We start from the raw sequence: 22,428 nt of genomic DNA, 5'->3' as shown, positions 1-22,428 counted from the left end.
CAAAATATAATATATCCATTCCTGTGTGATACACGGCTTACTCTTTTACGCTAGAATGGCTTTCACAAAGGAAAGGTGAGGAGTGATTGTGTCCATTTGAATACTACTCTCATGAGAAATGTATCTTCCAGTCTAATACAGAGACAATATAATTCAAAACCATCTGACATGGCTTACAATTTCATATTTCCCCAAGATGGTCTATTTCTCTAAATAAACAGAGTTCTGTTAGTCTAAGGACTAAGGGGCAATACTAAGGGGCCGACTGTGTGCCTTACCCTTCTCTGTGGTGGGGGCGCTGGGCGTGTTGGCGGACAGTGTGGGGGCCTCTCTCCAGGCTCTCTCCAGACTGTTGTGCTGCTTGGCTAGCTGCTCTATGGTCTCCTCCAGGTGAATACGCTGCTCTCTCTCATACTGCAGCGCCCGCTGCCATCTCCTGCTGTGGGTCTCCGCTAGGTCCAGGAAGTCCCGACACGCCTAATCATCACAAACACAACATAGCACACAGACACACATCAAACACGGGATGTCAGACAGAAGATCAGGAGTAGAGGCATGTAATCATGAAAGAGTCAAATATGCACACAAGGATATTTATCTTGTGGATTTGTAGATGTTTAAGGCTACCAGGTCCTTTCTTGACTGGTGGAAGGAAATCAGTTTTCCTTCCAGCTGTTTATCATAAAATGTATTCTATACTGACTACTGTCAGTATTTAGACCACCGTTAGCACTATCATCAACATCTTGAGAATGACTTATATCTCTTCGCCTCTCTCATGAGTGTCAGCTACTGTGTGCATATTAAATCATGTCTTAGGGGCAGGCTCTGAGTTTCCACACTATTGCATCAGAGAGGGAACGTTTATCCACAGGCAAAACCCTTGGATAAAAGAAAGTGAACACAGGGCAAGTCATAAAAGGTCTTCTGAGTTACGACTGTGGTCTTGGCATTATTGGCGAAACAGGGATCTTACTATAGATCAAAACATACAAGTAGAATGTGTCAGCATGTTCCCCAACTACATCATGTCTGACCACAGAATGTTCTGGGAGGTCAATGGGACACACACTGTGATAAGAAAACCGTGGAGAAAGCAGAAACACGTCAGTCCTGCAGGCTACCACTCTTTCCCCAAGTACGTACCAGGGTGAATGGTCAAACAACTAGCCTAAACAGTCTACCCTGACAAACCTGTCTATACTGTATATCCATCCATGGACTTCCTTGTCCTCAAATCTACACAACCACTGAGTGCTCTGAACCTATGAGCACATTGTTATGCAGTCAGTGCAGTATCCTGTTCAGCATTCACCCATTAAAAACCTCTTTGGTCCCGGTGCCACAGGCCATTGGCTAGCTGAAACCACTTGGCCATCGTTCTGGCTGTGGTGTGTAGCTGAGGGCCACGCGTGTCACAGAGCACAGATAATCTGTGTCCTCTCAGATCAGTGGGCTGCACAGATAGGACATATCGGCCTCAGACAGAGGGAACAGGGACATGACAGGGTTCTATATATCCCCCCCACTGAGCCTGTAGCTCAAAATAATAGAATATTTCACACCAACCCACCACCATTTAGAATAGAGATGCAGAACTAGGAGACCATTAACCTACATGGTGCTTTGGTAAAAATATATCTGAATATACAGGGTGTTTATTTTGAAGTGCTGCGTTGTGCACGCAACCAATCAACATGTTACGAGTTTAGATCTAACAGTATAGCCTATCACATGAATGAATCAGAGAGCTGCACGTTAGCCTAACTGGCAAGCAACGAGCCCGAGTCCCACGTCCTGTTCACGGCGTGTTCTTGTACATCAAGCTGCCTCATGCTACAGAAATAGGTCTCCTGCTTTGCGGGCTGTTCTGGTTCGGACTAGGCTACTTACTTGCTGATGACCTGACACCAAAACCAGAAGTGTAAACTCAGTGTTTCAGTGATTTTACAATTCACAGCCAAATGACAAGCAGGGTTAGCCTATTGTAACTAAATAACAGCCTCTTACCTTCAGCAGTCAAGTATGAAGTGTACTGTTTTTACTATTCAGACTGAAAGTGAATCATGTGACGGAGCTACTTACTTCCTTCTGCTCTTCAGGCACATATGAAACTAAATCTCAACTTCAACCCGACTTTGCTTCCACATTTTTTCTGCTGAATCTATTTTTTAAACAGACTGCTGCATATAACTTCCGGTTGGGGAATATCATGTCTGAACTGTAGTGAAAAGAATAATGATGAAAATCAAGCAGGTTTAACATATTTTAGTCAGTGCTGAATAAAATGTCCTGATTCACTTTACAGAATGAGCCCGATTGGGTGAGTGTCACTTTCCTTCGAGGTTTCATATGGCTAGATAACATTAAATGGAAAGGGGAACCCATTGCAAACTTGTGCAAACGCACGCACGCAACAACTCAAACACACACTTGTGCCACCTCACCGACACAGCAGTCACACCAATCCACAGGCCTCCCCACTGGCACACAACACGTGAGTTACGTCACCCCTAAATGAACCAGTGCCCAAGCTTCTCTTCAGGGTCAGACCAACATCGCTCAACCACCTCCAACCCCCAAGTTAGTGAAGAAAAAGGGCAGTGTTGGTGACATATGGTCCCGTATAGCTCAGTTGGTGGAGCATGGCGCTTGCACCGCCAGGGTTGTGGGTTCGATACCCATGGGGTACCAGTACAAAGAAATGTGAAAATGTATGCACTCCCTACTGTAAGTTGCTCTGGATAAGAGTGTCTGCTAAATGATGTAAGTGTAAATATCAACCTGCATCTGTCACGACTTCAACCGAGGCAGGCTCTCCTTCCCGTTCGGGTGGCGCTCGGCGGTCGTCGTCACCGGCCTACTAGCTGCCACTGACTCTTTTTCCTCCCCCTCCTTATGTGTTTATTTGTATCACCTGTGTTCAGTTAATTGTTAATTAGTGTGGCTTTATTAGTCAGCCAGCCCGTACGCTTCTTTGTGCGGGATTGTTTCATTGTGGCTTTTGGATTTCGGGAGTGGATGTTATTATTGTGGACTGGGTTTGTTTATCGTGTCGTTGGACCGTTGTGTGTGACACCCAGTACGTCCGTGTTGGACATTGCGTTTGCAAGTTGAGTATTAAAAGACTCAACATATTGAAGCTCTGCTGTTCCTGCGTCTGACTTCGCACCTCCCGACACTCAGAGCGTTACAGCATCACAAGCCAAATGCTAATGCAAACAAAAAGGGTACAACAACTGTAGCTGTGACCAAATAGCTAGGCTCTCTACTCCCCCTTCCTTTGCATAAAACCAACCTGAAGCAGCACTTTCCCCACACCGTCTCCAGATCTAACAGTGAGAGATAGGAAATCCAACAGGGCATGTTTTATTGCCTGTCCAGTAACTTTCAGTTCCCACTCCAATTAATTAAAACAGTAATTAACTGTGTGCAGAAAAAAAAGCTCATCCTTTAGAGGGAAGACTACAAAATCCGTGATAAAAGTGCAGACTTCTCCACACATATTTAGCACACTCTAAATGGGGCTGAACTCCTGTGGATTACTTGGTTGATTCTCATTCAACTGAGCAAACACACCCACACCATCATTACTCACAGTATCAGTTCAAGCTTCAAGCCAGGTTTAAAATGTCAAATGTACATGTGCCCTGGCTACACTATCCCACCTGCCAGTGACCAATGATATGGGAACATTCCCCATGTGTCAGACACCCATCACCACAGAAATAGCAGTCTGTGGCCCAGACAAAACAAGGCTATTTATTGTCAAACACATCAAAGCAGAGGAGTAGAAGAGACACACAAACCTTTTCTGATTGTCTGTGTAGCGTCTGGCCCCTGTAGGAGCATGTCTGTCTTGTGGAGGTAGAGGGGGCTCTGGGATTCCTCTCTGGGCTCAGGTCTCTGGGCTGGGAGGGTCCAGGGAGGTTTGGGGTTGGGGCAAGACTATTCCTGTCCTCCCCAACCAGCCCTGATCCGGTATCACTCCTTCAGTACCGACCTCTCCTCTCCTCTGCCCTCTAGTCCACTATAATACCACTTGGCCAATGGAAATGACTCTCTGTGGTCACGGTGACAATAGCAACAGAACAGCTAGTTCCGATGCTAACAACACCCCTGCACATATCTAACATACTGTAACTGGATGGGTGGCATACTGTAAACAATACGTCAGTGCTAGAAAGAGGTACCACCTGAGAAGTTTTTCCCTTTCTCGTCACATTTGCTAGAGCATTTAAGAAGCTTAAGCAGACCACTACAATATACACAATGCTGACCTGTGTCCTTCCTGTCACATCTATCATACCATAGACCTGAGAATGCTAGTCACCCTTCACACAGTAGGCCTAACCATTGCCATGTAAAGGCTTCTACACATCTACCCAACTACAGCCAACCCAACTGTCTATGGACGGTTGTGGAAACAATTTGCCCGGTGTGTAGCGTCAGTTGGTTGCCGCTGGACATAGTCACTCGTAGTTGGTCCTTATTCAACGTGTAGAGGTTGGTCTGAGTTGGGAATAAACGACCTAACGTATCATCCATAGTTGGTTAGCTATAGTTGGATAGATGTGTAGAACCCTTAAGTCTCACTACTCACATTGATCATAGCATTCGAGGTGATGCGGAAGAGGGTGGCTCGCTCGTTGACGCCCTTGACCTTCTCTCCTCCCTCCACGGGGACTCTCAGCGCCTCGAGTTCACTCAGAGAGCGCTGCAGGGCCGCCCCGTGCTTGGCGATTAGGTCGTTACACGTGCCGAGGTCATCAAGCTTGCTGATCAGGGTCTTCAGAGTGCCCTGAATCCCCTCACTGCGGTCAGACTGGGTCGTGGGCTCCTCGTCCCCTGAGTCATCTACAGAGGGAAGGTCAGAGGTCAGATAAGAAGAGACTGGAATACAGGAGGGAAATCGGGGATGCAGGGTGCTCACCAGAGAGACAGACAACAAACAAACCGACCAACATGAGCAAGACATGATCCCCTGAATGCTATTTGGAATCAATTCATCTAAAATGTAAAATCCATATTCTAAGCCCAATACCGATGGGCTGCATGAACTCATGACTCCATCTCCCTTTATTGATCTCTCTAAGACATGTCATTTGTCATGGATGACATACTACAGACACATACAATGGAGGACAGTGCAGTGGGCTCACCAGCAGTAGAGTCTGTGTTAAATTCATTCAGACAGGCAGCCAACGGATGCCCCTCAATATATGATTGGAGATCTTAAATGAGACAAATCTATGGTCGACTGATTGCTCTGCTTGGTTACAGATTCATCACATTCCAAAAGAGGTACACAAACGTATGCGCACACGCACACACACACACACACACACACACACACACACACACACACACACACACACACACACACACACACACACACACACACACACACACACACACACACACACACACACACACACACACACACACACACACACACACACACACACACACACACACACACACACACACACACACACACACACACACACACACACACACACACGGACGGAACGAATAGAAGGACAGGTTTGCATCAAAAATACGCAGGGTTATTTATGACTTAACCACGAAGAGATTCAGATATACTATAAAAATGAAATTTAATAGTAATAACTTCCACTGATAAAATGTGTGTTAATTGCTATGATCTTTGGCTGGATTTTACAGCTGGTTTCCAGTTTCACTTCCACTTACTAACACAAAGGCACACATGCAGACACGCAGACTTAGACAAACACACAATCAGACCGAGACGCACACATCTCTCTCTTAATGGCCCCATTCCAGAGACAGACAATGGTGAAACCATTGGAAGCAGAACAAATGTATTTAAGCCGAGTCAGGGTATTTACATGAGGCAGTCTTCCATTCCCTCCGTGGGCCCCTGCTCTGCTGCAGTGGTGACTTCTGTCGTAGTGAAGTGTGGCGACAGTGGAGAGGTTACTCAGGGCCACTCTGAACATATGAGATCAGTGTGTCAGCGTCTGTCCGAACATTATACACACTCTCACTGGGGACAGAAATACCCACCAGGTCATACACAGAACCCGATATAGCCCACCCAGGCGTTATTGGAAATCCTCTGGGATCGGATGGATTTAACAGTCAGTGCAATGACCCTGGTGGTGGCCACCATCATGAAGAGTAAGATATAAAGTAAAGCAACCTTAGGGCAACAAAATATGACTTGATCAGAGAGAGGCTGGTTAGCCTATCTGTTCCAGAGAAACCACATCAAGACCATGCGTTTCCACAAACACACACCCTTTAAATGTCAGGGTAGAACAGATGATTTATTGAGTCAAATCAGAGGTGGCCTAGAGGTTAGAGCATTGGCCAGTAAACGAGAGGTCGCTGGTTTGAATCCCCAAGGCGAAAATAATTTTGATGTGCCCTTGAGCAAGGCACTTAACAATTCAAATGTTTATTCTCCACTGTTTTCTTAAGCCAAGTTGCACAAAGTGACCGTGTGTTTGTTGTCTGCATGCCAGCAGATTTTACTATTATGGGAATTGGTTTGAAGATGATATGTACTATATTAAGCATAACATAACAAGTTGGACAATAGTAACAGAGAAATCATATTTACGGTATTATGTGTTGGTAATGTGTGCATTATAGTGGCAGTGGGTTCATGCACATTTGTGTGTTTTGAGTTACAAGCTACAGTACTGTATGTATAGGAACTAAAATGAACCTTTTCACAGCAGACATGTGACTTATTGGAGTAAGTTAAAACCTGAGGTAAGGTATCATCACCCTCAACACTAGAGCCCTTGTTCCACTGCCTGGACTTTGGAGCCTTGGAAAACAGCCTCTACAGCTCTGGCAGGTTATTGAGTAGACAGGAGGGTCTTTCACATTTCTGAAAGGAGCGAAGATTCTCTCAACACGAGAAGCGAGGGGTTGTTGATTCAGCCTAGAATCCATCAGGAAACATACTATCACCCCAGGTTCCAGGAAGACATGGAAGAATGATGTTAAATTGACAGTTACATTCAGATCATTTCTGAAGGTATTTCAGCTTTTCGTCGACCACCCTTATCCTCTCTTAGCTTCCTGTCCCTACTACTTGTATTATTTCTTGTGGTCTCACTCTCCCTTCTTAACAAACTATTCCAGAATCGACATACTTTTCTGTCTGTCAGTCCTCTTCTGTTCTTCCTCTCTTAGTCTTCTCCTCCTAATCTTAATCTCTGCTATATCAGGGAGTAATCATGCACAGCCTAGCCCTAGAATGTCCAAAGCATGTCACTTGGTGTGAAAGTGTCCATTTAGCTTGCAGAGGAAGATGCCACATAGGCAATTACACTTCCACACTCCCACTAGCAACATGGCAGCTCATTCTGACCTCACAGAGCAAGTGACCAAACCTACTGATAAACACATTTACAACACGCCGGAGACGCCAAAACCCAGCAGCCCTCACATGCACACGTTACTGACAACAAAGCCTGGAAGGCGCTGCTACCCCGTTTCTACTTCTACATAGAGACAGGCAGCAGCACCATAAGCAGTGAGAACCAGGCAGTAAGTGTATTAAAGCGACTCAGTTTCAGTCACAGGCCAGTGGGCTGTATGTCTGCTGACAGTCTGGAGCCTTGGTAATTACCACAATCTGATCTGGCAGAATGACATGCTACCAACAGACAGTCTCCTCAAATAATAACAAGAAATGGCAACCACAACAAAAGGCAATCATGACAAACCAAGACCAACATATGACTAGTCACAAAATCGACCACAAAAATAACTCTGCTCCTAACTGTTTGGTAGTGTTAAAGAGACTGAACAATGACAACACAAGACGTCTCTCTTCGTGCTGATCAATTGTCCTCCAGTAATCCCTAAAGATGGGAAGACAAACCCTCCTATTTGTAAGAGGAGACGTCCAGGGAGAGGGAGGAGAGAAAAGAGAGTAGGCAGGGCGAGGAAACACAAGACAGGAAAAGAAAGACGAAGGCTCTCACCATGTCTGCACCCTTGGACCGCCATCTTCACCCAGTGGGCAGTGACCAGTGAGCAGGCAGAACCAGTTTAGACACACAGCGACTGACTGTGCAGACCAGGTGATGTAATGCGTGAGCTTGCTGAATGGCCACGCTGTGTGCAGAAGCACAGAGAGACAAAACTGTCCAGCCAAAGGAAAACACAAAACCAGGCAGAGCTAGACAGTCCAGCCCGGCACAAACAGTGACAAAGACTGGAACCCAGAATAACCCTACGCATGACAATCTCCCAGACCTGGAATTGAATTAGCCTACAGTTAGAGTAGTTAGGCTCAGTTAGGGCAGGAGGCACCACGGAGACGAAAGGGGAATAATAGGTCTATGTTTGGTGAGGCATGACTATGGAGAGACTCACTGCCTACTATTGTATAGCCTATATAATACTATAGGATACAGCAGGGTAGAGCGGGGAAAAGAGTGAGGTGGAGAACCATGATGGATGTCCTATGCTCCAAAGGGGGCAAAGAGGATAAGGCCTAAGTCAAGTAAGTAAGGTTTGAGCAGAGACAACTTGAGTGGAAAGTTGGCAGAGCAGAGAGATCCCCCCAGGTAGGATGAAGGGGATTAATATAGCCCCTAGAATCCAACACCGAAGAAACACTCCAACATCAACACCCTCCCATCCTCCTCTCTTTATGGGGCAGCAGGGTATGCCTTGGCACTGGCCATGGTTGGGGAATGGCATGGCATGGCTGCCACGACAGCAATGTCTGCGGTCCTGATCCACAATGCTAAGTGCCTTCGGAAAGTATTCAGACCCCTTGACTTTTTCCACATTTTGTTACGTTACAGCCTTATTCTAAAATGGATTAAATACAAAAAATTCCGTAGCAATCTACACACAATACCCCATAAAGACAAAGTGAAAACAGTTTTTAGACATTTTTGCAAATGTATTTCAAATAAAAAACAGAAATACCTTATTTACATAAGTATTCAGCCCCTTTGCTATGAGACTCGAAATTGAGCTCAGGGGCATCCTGTTTCCATTGATCATCCTTGATATGTTTCTACAACTTGATTGGAGTCCACCTGTTGTAAATTAAATTGATTGGACATGATTTGGAAAGGCACACACCTGTCTATATAAGGTCCCACAGTTGACAGTGCACAGTGGCCTTCATCATTTTTAAATGGAAGATATTTGGAGCCACCCAGACTCTTCCTAGAGCTTGCTGCCCGGCCAAACTGAGCAATCGGAGGAGAAGGGCCTTGGTCACGGTGGTGACCAAGAACCTGATGATCACTCTGACAGAGCTATAGAGTTCCTCTGTGGAGATGGAAGAAACTTCCAGAAGGACAACCATCTTTGCAGCACTCCAACAATCAGGCCTTTATGGTAAAGTGGCCAGACGGAAGCCACTCTTCAGTAAAAGGCACATGACAGCCCCCTTGGAGTTTGCCAAAAGGCACCTAAAGACTCTCAGACCATGAGAAACAAGATTCTCTGATCTGATGAAACCAAGATTGAACTCTTTGGCCTGAATGCCAATCGTCACGTCTGGATTAAAACCTGGCACCATCCCTACCGTGAAGCATGGTGGTGGCAGCATCATGCTATGGGGATGTTTTTCAGCCCCTGGGACTGGGAGACTAGTCAGGATCGAGGCAAATATGAACAGAGCAAAGTACAGAGAGATCCTTGATGAAAACCTGCTCCAGAGTGCTCAGGACCTGAGACTGGGGCGAAGGTTCACCTTCCGACAGGACAACAACCCTAAGCACACAGCCAAGACAGTGCAGGAGTAGCTTCGGGACAAGTCTCTGAATATCCTTGAGAGATTCAGCTAGAGCCCGGACCTGAACATCTCTGGAGAGACCTGAAAATAGCTGTGCAGCAACGCTCCCCATCCAACCTGACAGAGCTTGAGAGGATCTGCAAAGAAGAATGGGAGAAACTCCCAAAATACAGGTGTGCCAGGCTTGTAGCGTCATACCCAAGAATACTCTATGCTGTAATCGCTGCCAAAGATGCTTCAACAAAGTACTGAGTAAAGGGTCTGAATACTTATGTAAATGTGATATTTCCGTTTTTTGTATTTTTACAAACTAGCAAAAAAAAAGAAAAAAGTACAGAGAGATTTGTCATTATGGGGTATTGTGCGTAGATTGATGAGGAAAAAACAATTTAATCAATTTTAGAATAAGGCTGTAACGTAACAAAATGTGGAAAAAGTCAAGGGGTCTGAATACTTTCCGAAGGCACTGTATAAACAGGCTGAAATTACAGCGACGCAAGCAGGATAAAGTCAGGATGTCCCAAAGCCCCCCTGGACTGAGAGGCCTGAGTGGGGCTGTAGGGGAGGAATACATAGACCATCAGGAACAGGATATGGCCAGGGTATGGTCTTAAATCATTTATGAGCAGACAATAAATGTATTAAATCTGAACTGTCCTTGTTGCTATATAGAGAGGATAATTTTAGGTCAAGAGCAATTATTGCTTTGGCGTGATTGTTAGTAGGTCACTGATAACCCTCTATTATTGTCTACCACTCCCTAACGGAGGTGTTGGAAAAGCGGAGCTATACGTTTGGGACAGGTGTTTTGGGGCATGTAAGTTAGGAACTCTTGAATGTAACAGAAGTTAGGAGCAGGTAAAGTAAAGGAACTCTGCAGCGAAGACTTGCTATCATTATTCACCCTCATTCTGCCAAGGAGTTCACCAGCCAAGTAATAGAACTTAAAAATAAACTGTCACATGCACCAAGAACTAGGCCTATTTGTTTAGTGGAGGATCTGCTTACAGCAGGGTGTCTGCATTACTAATTGCCTTTCCGGAACCTCAGGCATGCAATCTGAATCCTGGCATCTCATAATAACAGTCAACCCACCTTAACATCATTGCCACACTCACCTCACAGCTACTGGGAGAGGCTATACCTGCTGGGAACAGAAACAATGGTTTCATGGGATAAAATCCCACAGGGGTATTACTGGTAGACTATTATTTGCTTAATGAGAGCTTTCACACTAGGATGTAGAACTAAGGCTGGAATGTTTCTAGCGATTTCAAAAAAGTGAACTCGTTTTGGTAGTGAGCCAGCGATGAAGGAAAGAGGAAGGAAAGAATCGTTGCCCAGTAAGAATCTCAGCATCATAAAGTCATTATCATGACTGATCATCTATCAAAAATGTAGGCCTGCAGAGGAATTGGTATTGAATATCAAACAAAGGGAAAGGCATTTTAAAAAGGAAGCCAGAACAATTTAAACCGCATTAGATTACAGAATATGAGTGGTTGATCAGCGAACCCATCGAAAATACAAGACACATGGCTAGCAGCCCCAAGGTACACACAGCGTTGTAATGAGTAGGTAATGCTTGCGTATGTGTCTTGGGGTCAGAAAGGGCTTTCTTCTGGCAACCCTTCCAAAGAGCCTGTGGTTGTGGAGGTGGCGTCTGATGGTGCTTTTTGAAACCTGGTGACCCCAAGACGCCACCAAGGCCTGCAATTCTTTCATAGTGATTCTTGGGGATTTTGCTGCTTCTCTCACCATCCTCCTCCCTCAATCCTGGGGGGCAAAATGAATTTGCATCCTCTAACCATGAGGTTTTCAACTGTTCCATATCTTTAACATTTTAAAAACAAAATGCCCTGACAGTGCTCAGTGGTATATTCAAGCCTTTGTGGATCTTCTTGTAGCCATTACCAGATTTATGAAGGTCTACGACCAGCTGTCTCTTTTGAAATGCCAGTTCTTTTGTTTCCTTTATGGTGTTGGATGACAAAGGGATATTGCATGAGTGGTACCTCATTTTTTTATGGCAGATATATATTTTTTATGGCTCAATATAGTACTGTAAGACTAAGATAAACTTAAATAAGTGGAATTGAATTCCTGGTTTAATTTTGGTAGATGTTATTTACAATAATCTTTAAGGGTGCCATTAATTGTGAAACCTTAATTTGGAGGACATTGATTTTTAATTAAATCAACAAATGATTTTGCTGGGTTCCACTGAAACATTAATAAAGTACTGTATTTCTCACATGTTGGTATTTTGAGTTTCTCTATAATTATATTGTTTATATTTTTTAAAGTGTTTGTGCACTGCCAGTAATTTTGGAGCCCACTGTATCTGACTAGGTTGCCCCAACCTCAAACCTCCCATTCCCTACACATCCTTTTTAGCATGCAAAGTGCTCATTTATCCCTTCCCTGGTCTGTCCATCTCTGGTCTGACAGAGAGAGAGTGAGATAGGGAGAGAGGTAGGGAGAGAGAGACCGATGGCTGTGTAATTGGCAGAGTGATGCGGTACTATCACACTGACAGGTGATAATGATAAGGTAATAATGAGATGATAATTAACAGATCATCATGATAAAAATAATGTCTTCGGTGCATAAATCAGATAAAAGCTAACGATACAGTACCAAATAACATTTGCAGCGACACTAATTGGTATTCAATGCCGTGTTTTTTTAGAGAACCCATTACAATGATCCCACTGCAGAAATACTATCAGAGCTCAGCTCCACTCAGCTGCATATATACCAAGTAGAGACTCAATGTCACGATCGTGTGGAGAGACAGACCAAGGCGCAGCGTGATATTGATACATCTTCTCTTTATTAATGAAGATGAATGAACACGACACGAAACACTTTAACAAACTAACAAAAAAACAACAAACGACCGTGAAGCTATAAACGTAGTGCACACACACACACACACGCACACACACACACACACACTACAAACGTTCAACATAGACAATTACCCACAAACACCTAAAGCCTATGGCTACCTTAAATATGGCTCCCAATCAGAGACAACAATAACCAGCTGTCTCTGATTGAGAACCAAATCAGGCAACCATAGACTTTCCTAAACAACTACACTCAACCATAGACAATTCTAAACACCTACACTGAACACAACCCCATCTACTCTATGAAACCCCCTCAACCATACAAACCACACTAGACAATACAAAAACACATACTAACCCATGTCACACCCTGACCTAACTAAAATACTAATGAAAACAAAGATAACTAAGGCCAGGGTGTGACATAACCCCCCCCTTAAGGTGCGAACTCCGGACGCACCAGCATAAAGTCTATGGGAGGGTTTGGGTGGGCGTCTGTCCATGGTGGCGGCTCTGGTACTGGTCGTGGTCCCCACCCCACCATAGTCACTACCCGCTTTCGTAGCCTCCTCCAAATGTACACCCTCCAACTTAACCCCACTGGATTCAGGGGCAGCACCGGACTAAGGGGCAGCCCCGGACTAAGGGGCAGCCCCGGACTAAGGGGCAGCCCCGGACTAAGGGGCAGCCCCGGACTAAATGGCGGATCCTGGCTGGCTGACGGCTCTGGCGGATCCTGGCTGGCTGACGGCTCTGGCGGATCCTGGCTGGCTGACGGATCTGGCTGCTCATGGCTGGCTGACGGATCTGGCTGCTCATGGCTGGCTGACGGATCTGGCTGCTCATGGCTGGCTGACGGATCTGGCTGCTCATGGCTGGCTGACGGATCTGGCTGCTCATGGCTGGCTGACGGATCTGGCTGCTCCTGTCTGGCTGGCGGCTCTGGCGGATCCTGTCTGGTTGGCGGCTCTGGCGGATCCTGTCTGGTTGGCGGCTCTGGCGGATCCTGTCTGGTTGGCGGCTCTGGCGGATCCTGTCTGGTTGGCGGCTCTGGCGGATCCTGTCTGGTTGGCGGCTCTGGCGGATCCTGTCTGGTTGGCGGCTCTGGCGGATCCTGTCTGGTTGGCGGCTCTGGCGGATCCTGTCTGGTTGGCGGCTCTGGCGGATCCTGTCTGGTTGGCGGCTCTAGCGGCTCCGGACTGACGAACGGCTCTGACGGCTCGGGACAGACGGGCGGCTCTAATGGCTCGGGACAGACGGACGGCTCAGATGGCGCTGGGGAGACGGACGGCTCAGATGGCGCTGGGGAGACGGACGGCTCAGATGGCGCTGGGGAGACGGACGGCTCAGATGGCGCTGGGGAGACGGACGGCTCAGATGGCGCTGGGGAGACGGACGGCTCAGATGGCGCTGGGGAGACGGACGGCTCAGATGGCGCTGGGGAGACGGACGGCTCAGATGGCGCTGGGGAGACGGACGGCTCAGATGGCGCTGGGGAGACGGACGGCTCAGATGGCGCTGGGGAGACGGACGGCTCAGATGGCGCTGGGGAGACGGACGGCTCAGATGGCGCTGGGGAGACGGACGGCTCAGATGGCGCTGGGGAGACGGACGGCTCAGATGGCGCTGGGGAGACGGACGGCTCAGATGGCGCTGGGGAGACGGACGGCTCAGATGGCGCTGGGGAGACGGACGGCTCAGATGGCGCTGGGGAGACGGACGGCTCAGATGGCGCTGGGGAGACGGACGGCTCAGATGGCGCTGGGGAGACGGACGGCTCAGATGGCGCTGGGGAGACGGACGGCTCAGATGGCGCTGGGGAGACGGACGGCTCAGATGGCGCTGGGGAGACGGATGGCTCAGATGGCGCTGGGGAGACGGATGGCTCTGGCCGTATGAGGCGCACTGTAGGCCTGGTGCGTGGTGCCGGAACTGGTGGTACCGGGCTGGGGACACGCATCTCAAGGCTAGTGCGGGGAGAAGGAACAGGGCATACTGGACCCTGGAGACGCACATTAGGCCTAGTGCGTGGTGCCGGCACTGGTGGTACCGGGCTGGGAACACGCACTTCAAGGCTAGTGCGGGGAGCAGCAACAGGATGCACAGGACTCTGGAGACGCACAGGAGGCTTGGTGCGTGGCGTAGGCACTGGTGGTAATGGGCTGGAGACACGCACCATTGGACGAGTGCGTGGAGGAGGAACAGGGCTCTGGAGACACACTGGAAGCCTGGTGCGTGGTGTAGGCACTGGTGGAACTGGACTGGGGCGGGGAGGTGGCGCCGGAAATACCGGACCGTGCAGGCGTACTGGCTCCCTTGAGCATTGAGCCTGCCCAACCTTACCTGGTTGAATGCTCCCCGTCGCCCGACCAGTGCGGGGAGGTGGAATAACCCGCACCGGGCTATGTAGGCGAACCGGGGACACCATGCGTAAGGCTGGTGCCATGTAAGCCGGCCCGAGGAGACGCACTGGTGGCCAGATAGGTAGAGCCGGCTTCATGGCACTTGGCTCAATGCTCAATCTAGCCCTACCAGTGCGGGGAGGTGGAATAACCCGCACTGGGCTATGCACACGTACAGGAGACACCGTGCGCTCTACTGCGTAACACGGTGTCTGCCCGTACTCCCGCTCTCCACGGTTAGCCTGGGAAGTGGGCGCAGGTCTCCTACCTGCCCTCGGCCCACTACCTCCTAGCCCCCTCCCCCCCCAAGAATTTTTTGGGTAGTACTCACGGGCTTCCAGCCTTGCCTCCGTGCTGCCTCCTCATATCGCCGCCTCTCTGCTTTCGCTGCCTCCAGCTCAGCTTTGGGACAGCGATATTCTCCAGGTTGAGCCCAAGGTCCCTTTCCATGTCCAAGAATCCTTGATGCCTTGCTCCTGTTGCCGCTTGTCACGCTGCTTGATCCTGTGGTGGGTAATTCTGTCACGATCGTGTGGAGAGACAGACCAAGGCGCAGCGTGATATTGATACATCTTCTCTTTATTAATGAAGATGAATGAACACGACACGAAACACTTTAACAAACTAACAAAAAAAACAACAAACGACCGTGACGCTATAAACGTAGTGCACACACACAGGCTACAAACGTTCAACATAGACAATTACCCACAAACACCTAAAGCCTATGGCTACCTTAAATATGGCTCCCAATCAGAGACAACAATAACCAGCTGTCTCTGATTGAGAACCAAATCAGGCAACCATAGACTTTCCTAAACAACTACACTCAACCATAGACAATTCTAAACACCTACACTGAACACAACCCCATCTACTCTATGAAACCCCCTCAACCATACAAACCACACTAGACAATACAAAAACACATACTAACCCATGTCACAGCCTGACCTAACTAAAATACTAATGAAAACAAAGATAACTAAGGCCAGGGTGTGACACTCAAGCTGAAGGGTACTTTACCTCGTCCAGCTTACATCCCAAACCACACGCACACCTGAGGTTACAGGAGGCAGTGGATGGAGAAATGGTGCCTTGGTAGGTAATACGTACCCAAGTAATCTGGAGAGTAGGTTATATTTAGTGCCGACTAGTACCTGTGTGTGTAAGTCAGATTCATCACGCCACTGGCAGAAAGGAGAAGAGAGAGACAGGGAGCTGAGAGAAACCCTACCTCTTCAAAGAGTATCTCAAATAAGACATCTCAGTCAACTTCGTTATTGAGGAAAAATTGACTTACTACAATTGTGATATGTGACCGTCACCTAGCCATCTTAAGTTAAATGCACTATAAACATTTTTTTTTTTTTTTTAATATTGTTCTTTAGTCGTAGCGTTCTTTAGTCGTAGTGTTCTTAGTTGAAATGTTTGTTGCTGTTTCTGTCCATTAGTGTTGTGTATTTTGTCATGTTCTATGTTTTGTGTGGGCACCAGGAAGAATAGCTGCTGCTTCTTCAACAGCTAATGGGGATCCGAATAAAAATCATAAATCATAACTGTAAGTCACACTAGAAACGAGCGTCTGTCAAATGACTCAAATGTAAAACGTAAAATGAGAGAGGGAGTGAGATTGAAAGAGAATAGAGGGATGGGATAGAGAGACAGAGCATCAGAGTGAGTGAATAGATAGATGATAGTGGAGAGGATGGATGAAAGGAGTGTGCGAGCAGTGCGTTCTGGGCCTGGGGTGGGACGAGAGTGTAATCCTGAGCAGTAATTGCTAACTGTCTGCTGGGCACCCCTGAGATGCATCGAGTGAAGACAAATGGAGGAGACGGCAGGTTAAACCCAGTAACACAGCACCCAAATTAGGAACTGTGCAGAGCAACCCATCACCCTCTGCAGTACACTTCTAGTAGAATATTGAACACGATATAAGAACAAACCCAGGGTTTGGTGAGCAAGGGGCCGCGTAACTCACATCTTACAATAGAGCAAAAGATCAGAAAAAATATTAAAAATAAAACACTGAAATAAATCTAGATATTCTATTTCCTGCCTGGCATAGTGTAGCAGGCTTTACAAGTTTGTGGATCGATCCACAGCACATCCCGATTGTGTACTAAATGGCACCCTATTCCCTATATAGTGCACTACTTTTGATCAGAGCACTATAAAGGGTATAGGGTGCCATTTGGGACACAGACCCAGAGAGCCTGTGAGGGGAAACTGCCCTGTGCTCTGCCTCCCACGCTCTGGAGGCATGGACATTAATTAGTGTTCCTCCTCCAAATGCAAATTCAGCACCTCAGTGGCACCTGGTCGTCCTCGTGAGAGTGCATTCTGGGAAGGGAAAGCGTGGGAGGATTGGACTGGAGACTGGGGACCCACAGTGGTGCTGTAGGGTTCTGCTGCTGCATGATGACAGGGCCAATGACAGACAGCCATTCAAGAGGCCAGAAGGGAAATGCTTGCAAAGACTGTAGCTGACTGTCAGTTACACTGCATTGTAGGGCACCCTCATTAAAAAATATGACAGTTTACTATAGAACACTACAGTACTTACTATATAATTATTTAGTAAACTGTAGTATACTATACTACACACTGTAGTATCCCTCAATCATGTGTAGTACCTTTAGAATGATTTTGTATACTGTAGAATACTATGGTAAATACTACAGCAGGGGTAGGCAACCCTGGTCCTGGAGTGCCGCAGGCACTTCATGTGTTTGATTTAACCGACCTGGAAGACCATGTGTGTTGAATTTATGCAATCACTGAACTGATCAATTAGCTCAGTAGGTCGGGTGTGGTGACTAGTCGGAACAAAATTCTACAGTACCCGGCATTCAAGGAACAGGGTTGCCTAACCCTGTACTAAAGTATTATCCACAAAAAACACTAATAAATACTACAGAAATATCTGCAAAAACACTAGTCTGCAAAAATACTACATCATTTGAACTATTATTTTAATTTGCATATATCCTGCTCATTCCCCTCCCCCATATCCCAATTTGTGCCACCCATAAGTGTGAAACCTACATACCAAGTATAGACCATATTGTGTTCCATACAGGTTATAGAAAAGAGCAGAAGCACTGAACTCTCCATTCAGACTCCTGTCCTACAGTACCTACCTACCTACGTACAGGTTATGGAAAATCTTTAAGTATTTCTCCAGTAGGTTTCCTCAAGGAGAAAGCCTCCACTTATATGTCAAAGATAATAAAACAAAAACACTTTATTTAATACTACAGTAATGTCCCCAAAAACACTACAGTAAATACTACAGTATACTACAGTCTAGGCATGGGCGAAATACCATTTATACCATATACCGGGTTATTTCATGTAATTGGTGGAAATTGTTCAAAGTACTCTTTGTGCATAGAGAGTTCTGAAGCACAAAAAGCAAAAACTCAAATGCACATTTAAAACACGCAAGGGGCTAGCAACAGTTAATTCAGCTGCAGCTGTCCAGATTTGGACTTACATAACAGGAACATGCTTCACAAAACATTGCCCATAATTATGGTCCAGCTACAGCAGTTAGGAAGATGGACTGAATATAACAGGGATCATGGCACCCACATTGGAATTCAGCACAACTTCAGCTGGATCTATAGTAGATGGAGAGCAGCAGGAGAGTTCAACTATTGATCATAATTGACATCCACAGGTTGAGGCATCTGACACATCCTATACAGATGTGTGTGAAGTGAACATATAGGATAGGCCTACACACACACACATTTTCTCCTGTTTATGTATGCATGTGGTCACTTCTCTGTTTGCGAGAGTGTGTGTGTGTGTGTGTGTGTGTGTGTGTGTGTGTGTGTGTGTGTGTGTGTGTGTGTGTGTGTGTGTGTGTGTGTGTGTGTGTGTGTGTGTGCTATTTTAGGCTTAGGGGTTAGGTTTAGGGTTACACATTTTCTCCTGTTTATGTATGCATGTGGTCACTTCTCTGTTTGCGAGAGTGTGTGTGTGTGTGTGTGTGTGTGTGTGTGTGTGTGTGTGTGTGTGTGTGCTATTTTAGGCTTAGGGGTTAGGTTTAGGGTTACAATTAAGGTTAGTGTAAAAAGGATCGGCCCTTTTTTCAATTTTCGCCTAACATGACATACCCAAATCTAAATACCTGTAACTCAGAACCTGAAGCAAGGATATGCATATTCTTGATACCATTTGAAAGGAAACACTTTGAAGTTTGTGGAAATGTGAAATTAATGTAGGAGAATATAACACATTAGATCTGGTAAAATATATATATACTGTATATATATATATTTTGTTCCATTATCTTTGAAATGCAAGAGAAAGGCCATAATGTACCATTTAGATTTTGACCACTAAATGGCAGCAGTGTATGTGCAAAGTTTTAGACTGATCCAATGAACCATTGTATTTCTGTTGAAAATGTTGTATCAAGACTGCCCAAATGTGCCTAATTGGTTTATTAATACATTTTCATGTTCATAACTGTGCACTCTCCTCAAACAATAGCATGGTATTTTTTCAATGTAATAGCTACTGTAAATTGGACAGTGCAGTTAGATTAACAAGAATTTAAGCTTTCTGCCCATATCAGATATGTCTATGTCCTGGGAAATGTTCTTGTTACTTACAACCTCATGCTAATCACTTTTGCCTAAGTTAGCTCAACCGCCCCGCAGGGAGGACACCAATCCCGTAGAGGTTTTAAGGTTAGGGGCAGCAGGTAGCCTAATGGTTAGAGTGTTGGACTAGTAACTGAGAGGTTGCAAGATCAAATCCCTGAGCTGACAAGGTAGAAATCTGTCATTCTGCGCAAGGCAGTTAACCCACTGTTCCCATTTGTTTGTAACTGACTTGCCTAGTTAAAAAAAAGGTTAGGTTTAGCGTTAGGGAAAATTGGATTTTGGATGGGAATCAATCCACAAGGATAGCAATTCAAAACTCTGTGTGTGTATGTGTGTAAGCTTGTCTTCGTGAGTCCTGACATGGCCTCCAAAGTCAACTAGGTGAACAAATAAAGGGAAAAGTAGAGACTACTTAGAGCCCAGGGCAGAGCACACAGCAGTCCTACTAAGCCATCACTACTGCCTCCAGGGGGGGAGAGAGAGGTATGGGAGAGAAAGAGAGAAACATTTTTGATTGTGCAGAAGAGTATACGGTATAAGAGACTGTGACCAAACAAAGGACCAAATGATGACAATGAAAATAAAAAACTTTAACTGACAGAATTGCAACCACAGCTCAACTCACTCAACACATCACTGGAAACAGACTGTAAACTCCAGTGATGTGGGACATGAATGGAGTTCATTCCCATCACTTTCCCTCACATTCACTGACCAAACAAACAATGCTTAGTTAGTTACTCAGGCCTGCACCAACAGTCACACACACACTCTGGCACACTGCTGACATGGAAAACTAAAAACCAAATATAACCTTGGACTGATAAATTGCTGTGCGAAACTTACAATCCCCTAACAATAACTTATTGCATGTTTTTCACACTTAATAATCATAATTAAACCGACCTCCATCAAAATGCAGTAGCCTATAGATTAATACAGTAGTTAGTCTATACTTTAGTGCAGTATCATACTCCGCATTGAACTGCATCAGTGTGGTCATGACTCTGCTGCGAGGGCCTCTAGGACCCAGGGGACCACAGGACCTTGCATTTTTACAATCCCCAATGTCATAAGGACTACCGCTATTATTAATGCTCTACACTCTATACTGTACATGCATAGACACAACTATGGCATGCAGATATGCACAGCTAAGGACTAGCTAGTTACAAATTCAAATATTACATCACTTCTACATTCAAATGCAAGGTGAAGCAGCTGGAAGACAGAGGGAGTGAATGGGGGAAGAGAAAGGGAGGATGGAGCGGAGGAGGAGTGGTGGGGAGGTAGGGGCGAGCGAGAGGAAGGGAGAGAGGAGAGGGAGGGGTGGGTGTGTTCTAATAAACCCAGGTTCACCCATCTCAAATCTGCTGCTGCTATGTAGGAGAAGGATGATCCAAAGCCCTAACGCCGGCCAGGCTGCAGCCGGACCCAAGCAGCACGGGATAAAGACAAAAGCCAGAGCGCACCGGAGCAATACAGACAGATGGATGGATACCTCCGAGGCATACGAGGTGGAGGAGATGGCAGGCTGAGTTTTTCCTTCGGGGTGGAGTGAGAGGAGTGTTGAGGCTGTCTCCTCCTGAGGCTGAGTTGTAGCTGCTGTACTGACCCTGGTTCAGTTTACCGAGGCAGCCCGAGTTGCAGAAGGAGTGGACTGTCCCTGGCTCCAAGCAGCCCCGGCCCTTCATCCCCCTCTCTCTCTCCTCTCTGCTCTGCAGGCCTGGCGCTCCCCGAGACGCGACACTGCCCTGGGCCGCTACATCATCCTGGCGCGGGGGGGCGGAGGCAGCAGCGATTCTCCTTAATCAGCATTGCAGCGTACGCACACACACATTCACACACACTGCTCAAACACACACGCCTGAACTTCCGCACACAATGACAAGTGGAGTGAGGCAGGTGCCCCCCCTCTTGCATTCATGTTCCCTCCCTCTCCTAGCGCTGGCTCTCTTCCTCTCTGAAAACCTCTCAAACCCAAACACACACACTCACGCTGTGCAGACACTCACATCACAACAAATTCTCATCCACATGCTCTTCTCAATGCAGTGGAGCGAGTGGAAAGGAGAAGAGTAGGAAGGGAGCGAGAGAGCCTTCCCTGCTTGACGGCATAAGTCAATAGTTCACTGTAATCTGTGCAGTTAGCACAGGGACAGCGCTTCACAGGTCACAGAACTACCACCATGTGCAGGTGTGTGTGTGGGTGACGATGAGATAACCCCCTGTGGAAACTACAGTCAAGGACATACAGTACCAGTCAAAAGTTTGGACACACCTACTCATTCAAGGGTTTTTCTTTATTTTTACTATTTTCTACATTGTACATTGGTCTTCTACCAAATAGGGCTATCTTCTGTATACCAACCCTACCTTGTCACAACACAACTGATTGGCTCAAACGCATTAACTTTTAACAAGGCACACCTGTTAATTGAAATGCATTCCAGGTGACTACCTCATGAAGCTGGTTGAGAGAATGCCAAGAGTGTTCAAAGCTGTAATCAAGGCAAAGGGTGGCTACTTTAAAGAATATATTTTGATTTATTTAACACTTTTTTGGTTACTACATGATTCCATATGTGTTATTTCATAGTGTTGATGTCTTCACTAGTATTCTACAATGCAGAAAATAGTAAAAATAAAGAAAAACCCTTGAATGAGTAGGTGTGTCCAAACGTTTGACTGGTACTGTACATGTCAAACAATCTGCCACCGTTCACGTCTCTGTTATTCTCTCTGCCTCGCTCCCTCGTCCAGCTTTCCTGAAG

At 46.4% G+C, this 22,428-nt stretch overlaps 1 protein-coding gene across 1 annotated transcript in view; it reads right to left on the bottom strand.

Moving 5' to 3' along the window:
* LOC139576722 (oxysterol-binding protein 2-like) overlaps positions 1-22,428 on the bottom strand; it is a gene marked incomplete in the record, with an annotated part of 114,498 nt that overhangs the window by 58,617 nt on the left and 33,453 nt on the right. Inside the window, 2 exon segments of the mRNA XM_071403096.1 lie at positions 352-477; positions 4,604-4,857. Coding sequence (XP_071259197.1) covers positions 352-477; positions 4,604-4,857 — 380 coding nt within the window.

Source organism: Salvelinus alpinus, chromosome 5 (genome assembly GCF_045679555.1).
Source record: "Salvelinus alpinus chromosome 5, SLU_Salpinus.1, whole genome shotgun sequence".
NCBI lineage: Eukaryota > Metazoa > Chordata > Actinopteri > Salmoniformes > Salmonidae > Salvelinus > Salvelinus alpinus.
Note: the sequence above shows the minus strand (reverse complement) of the source record. Positions and strands in the feature narration are given on the sequence as shown.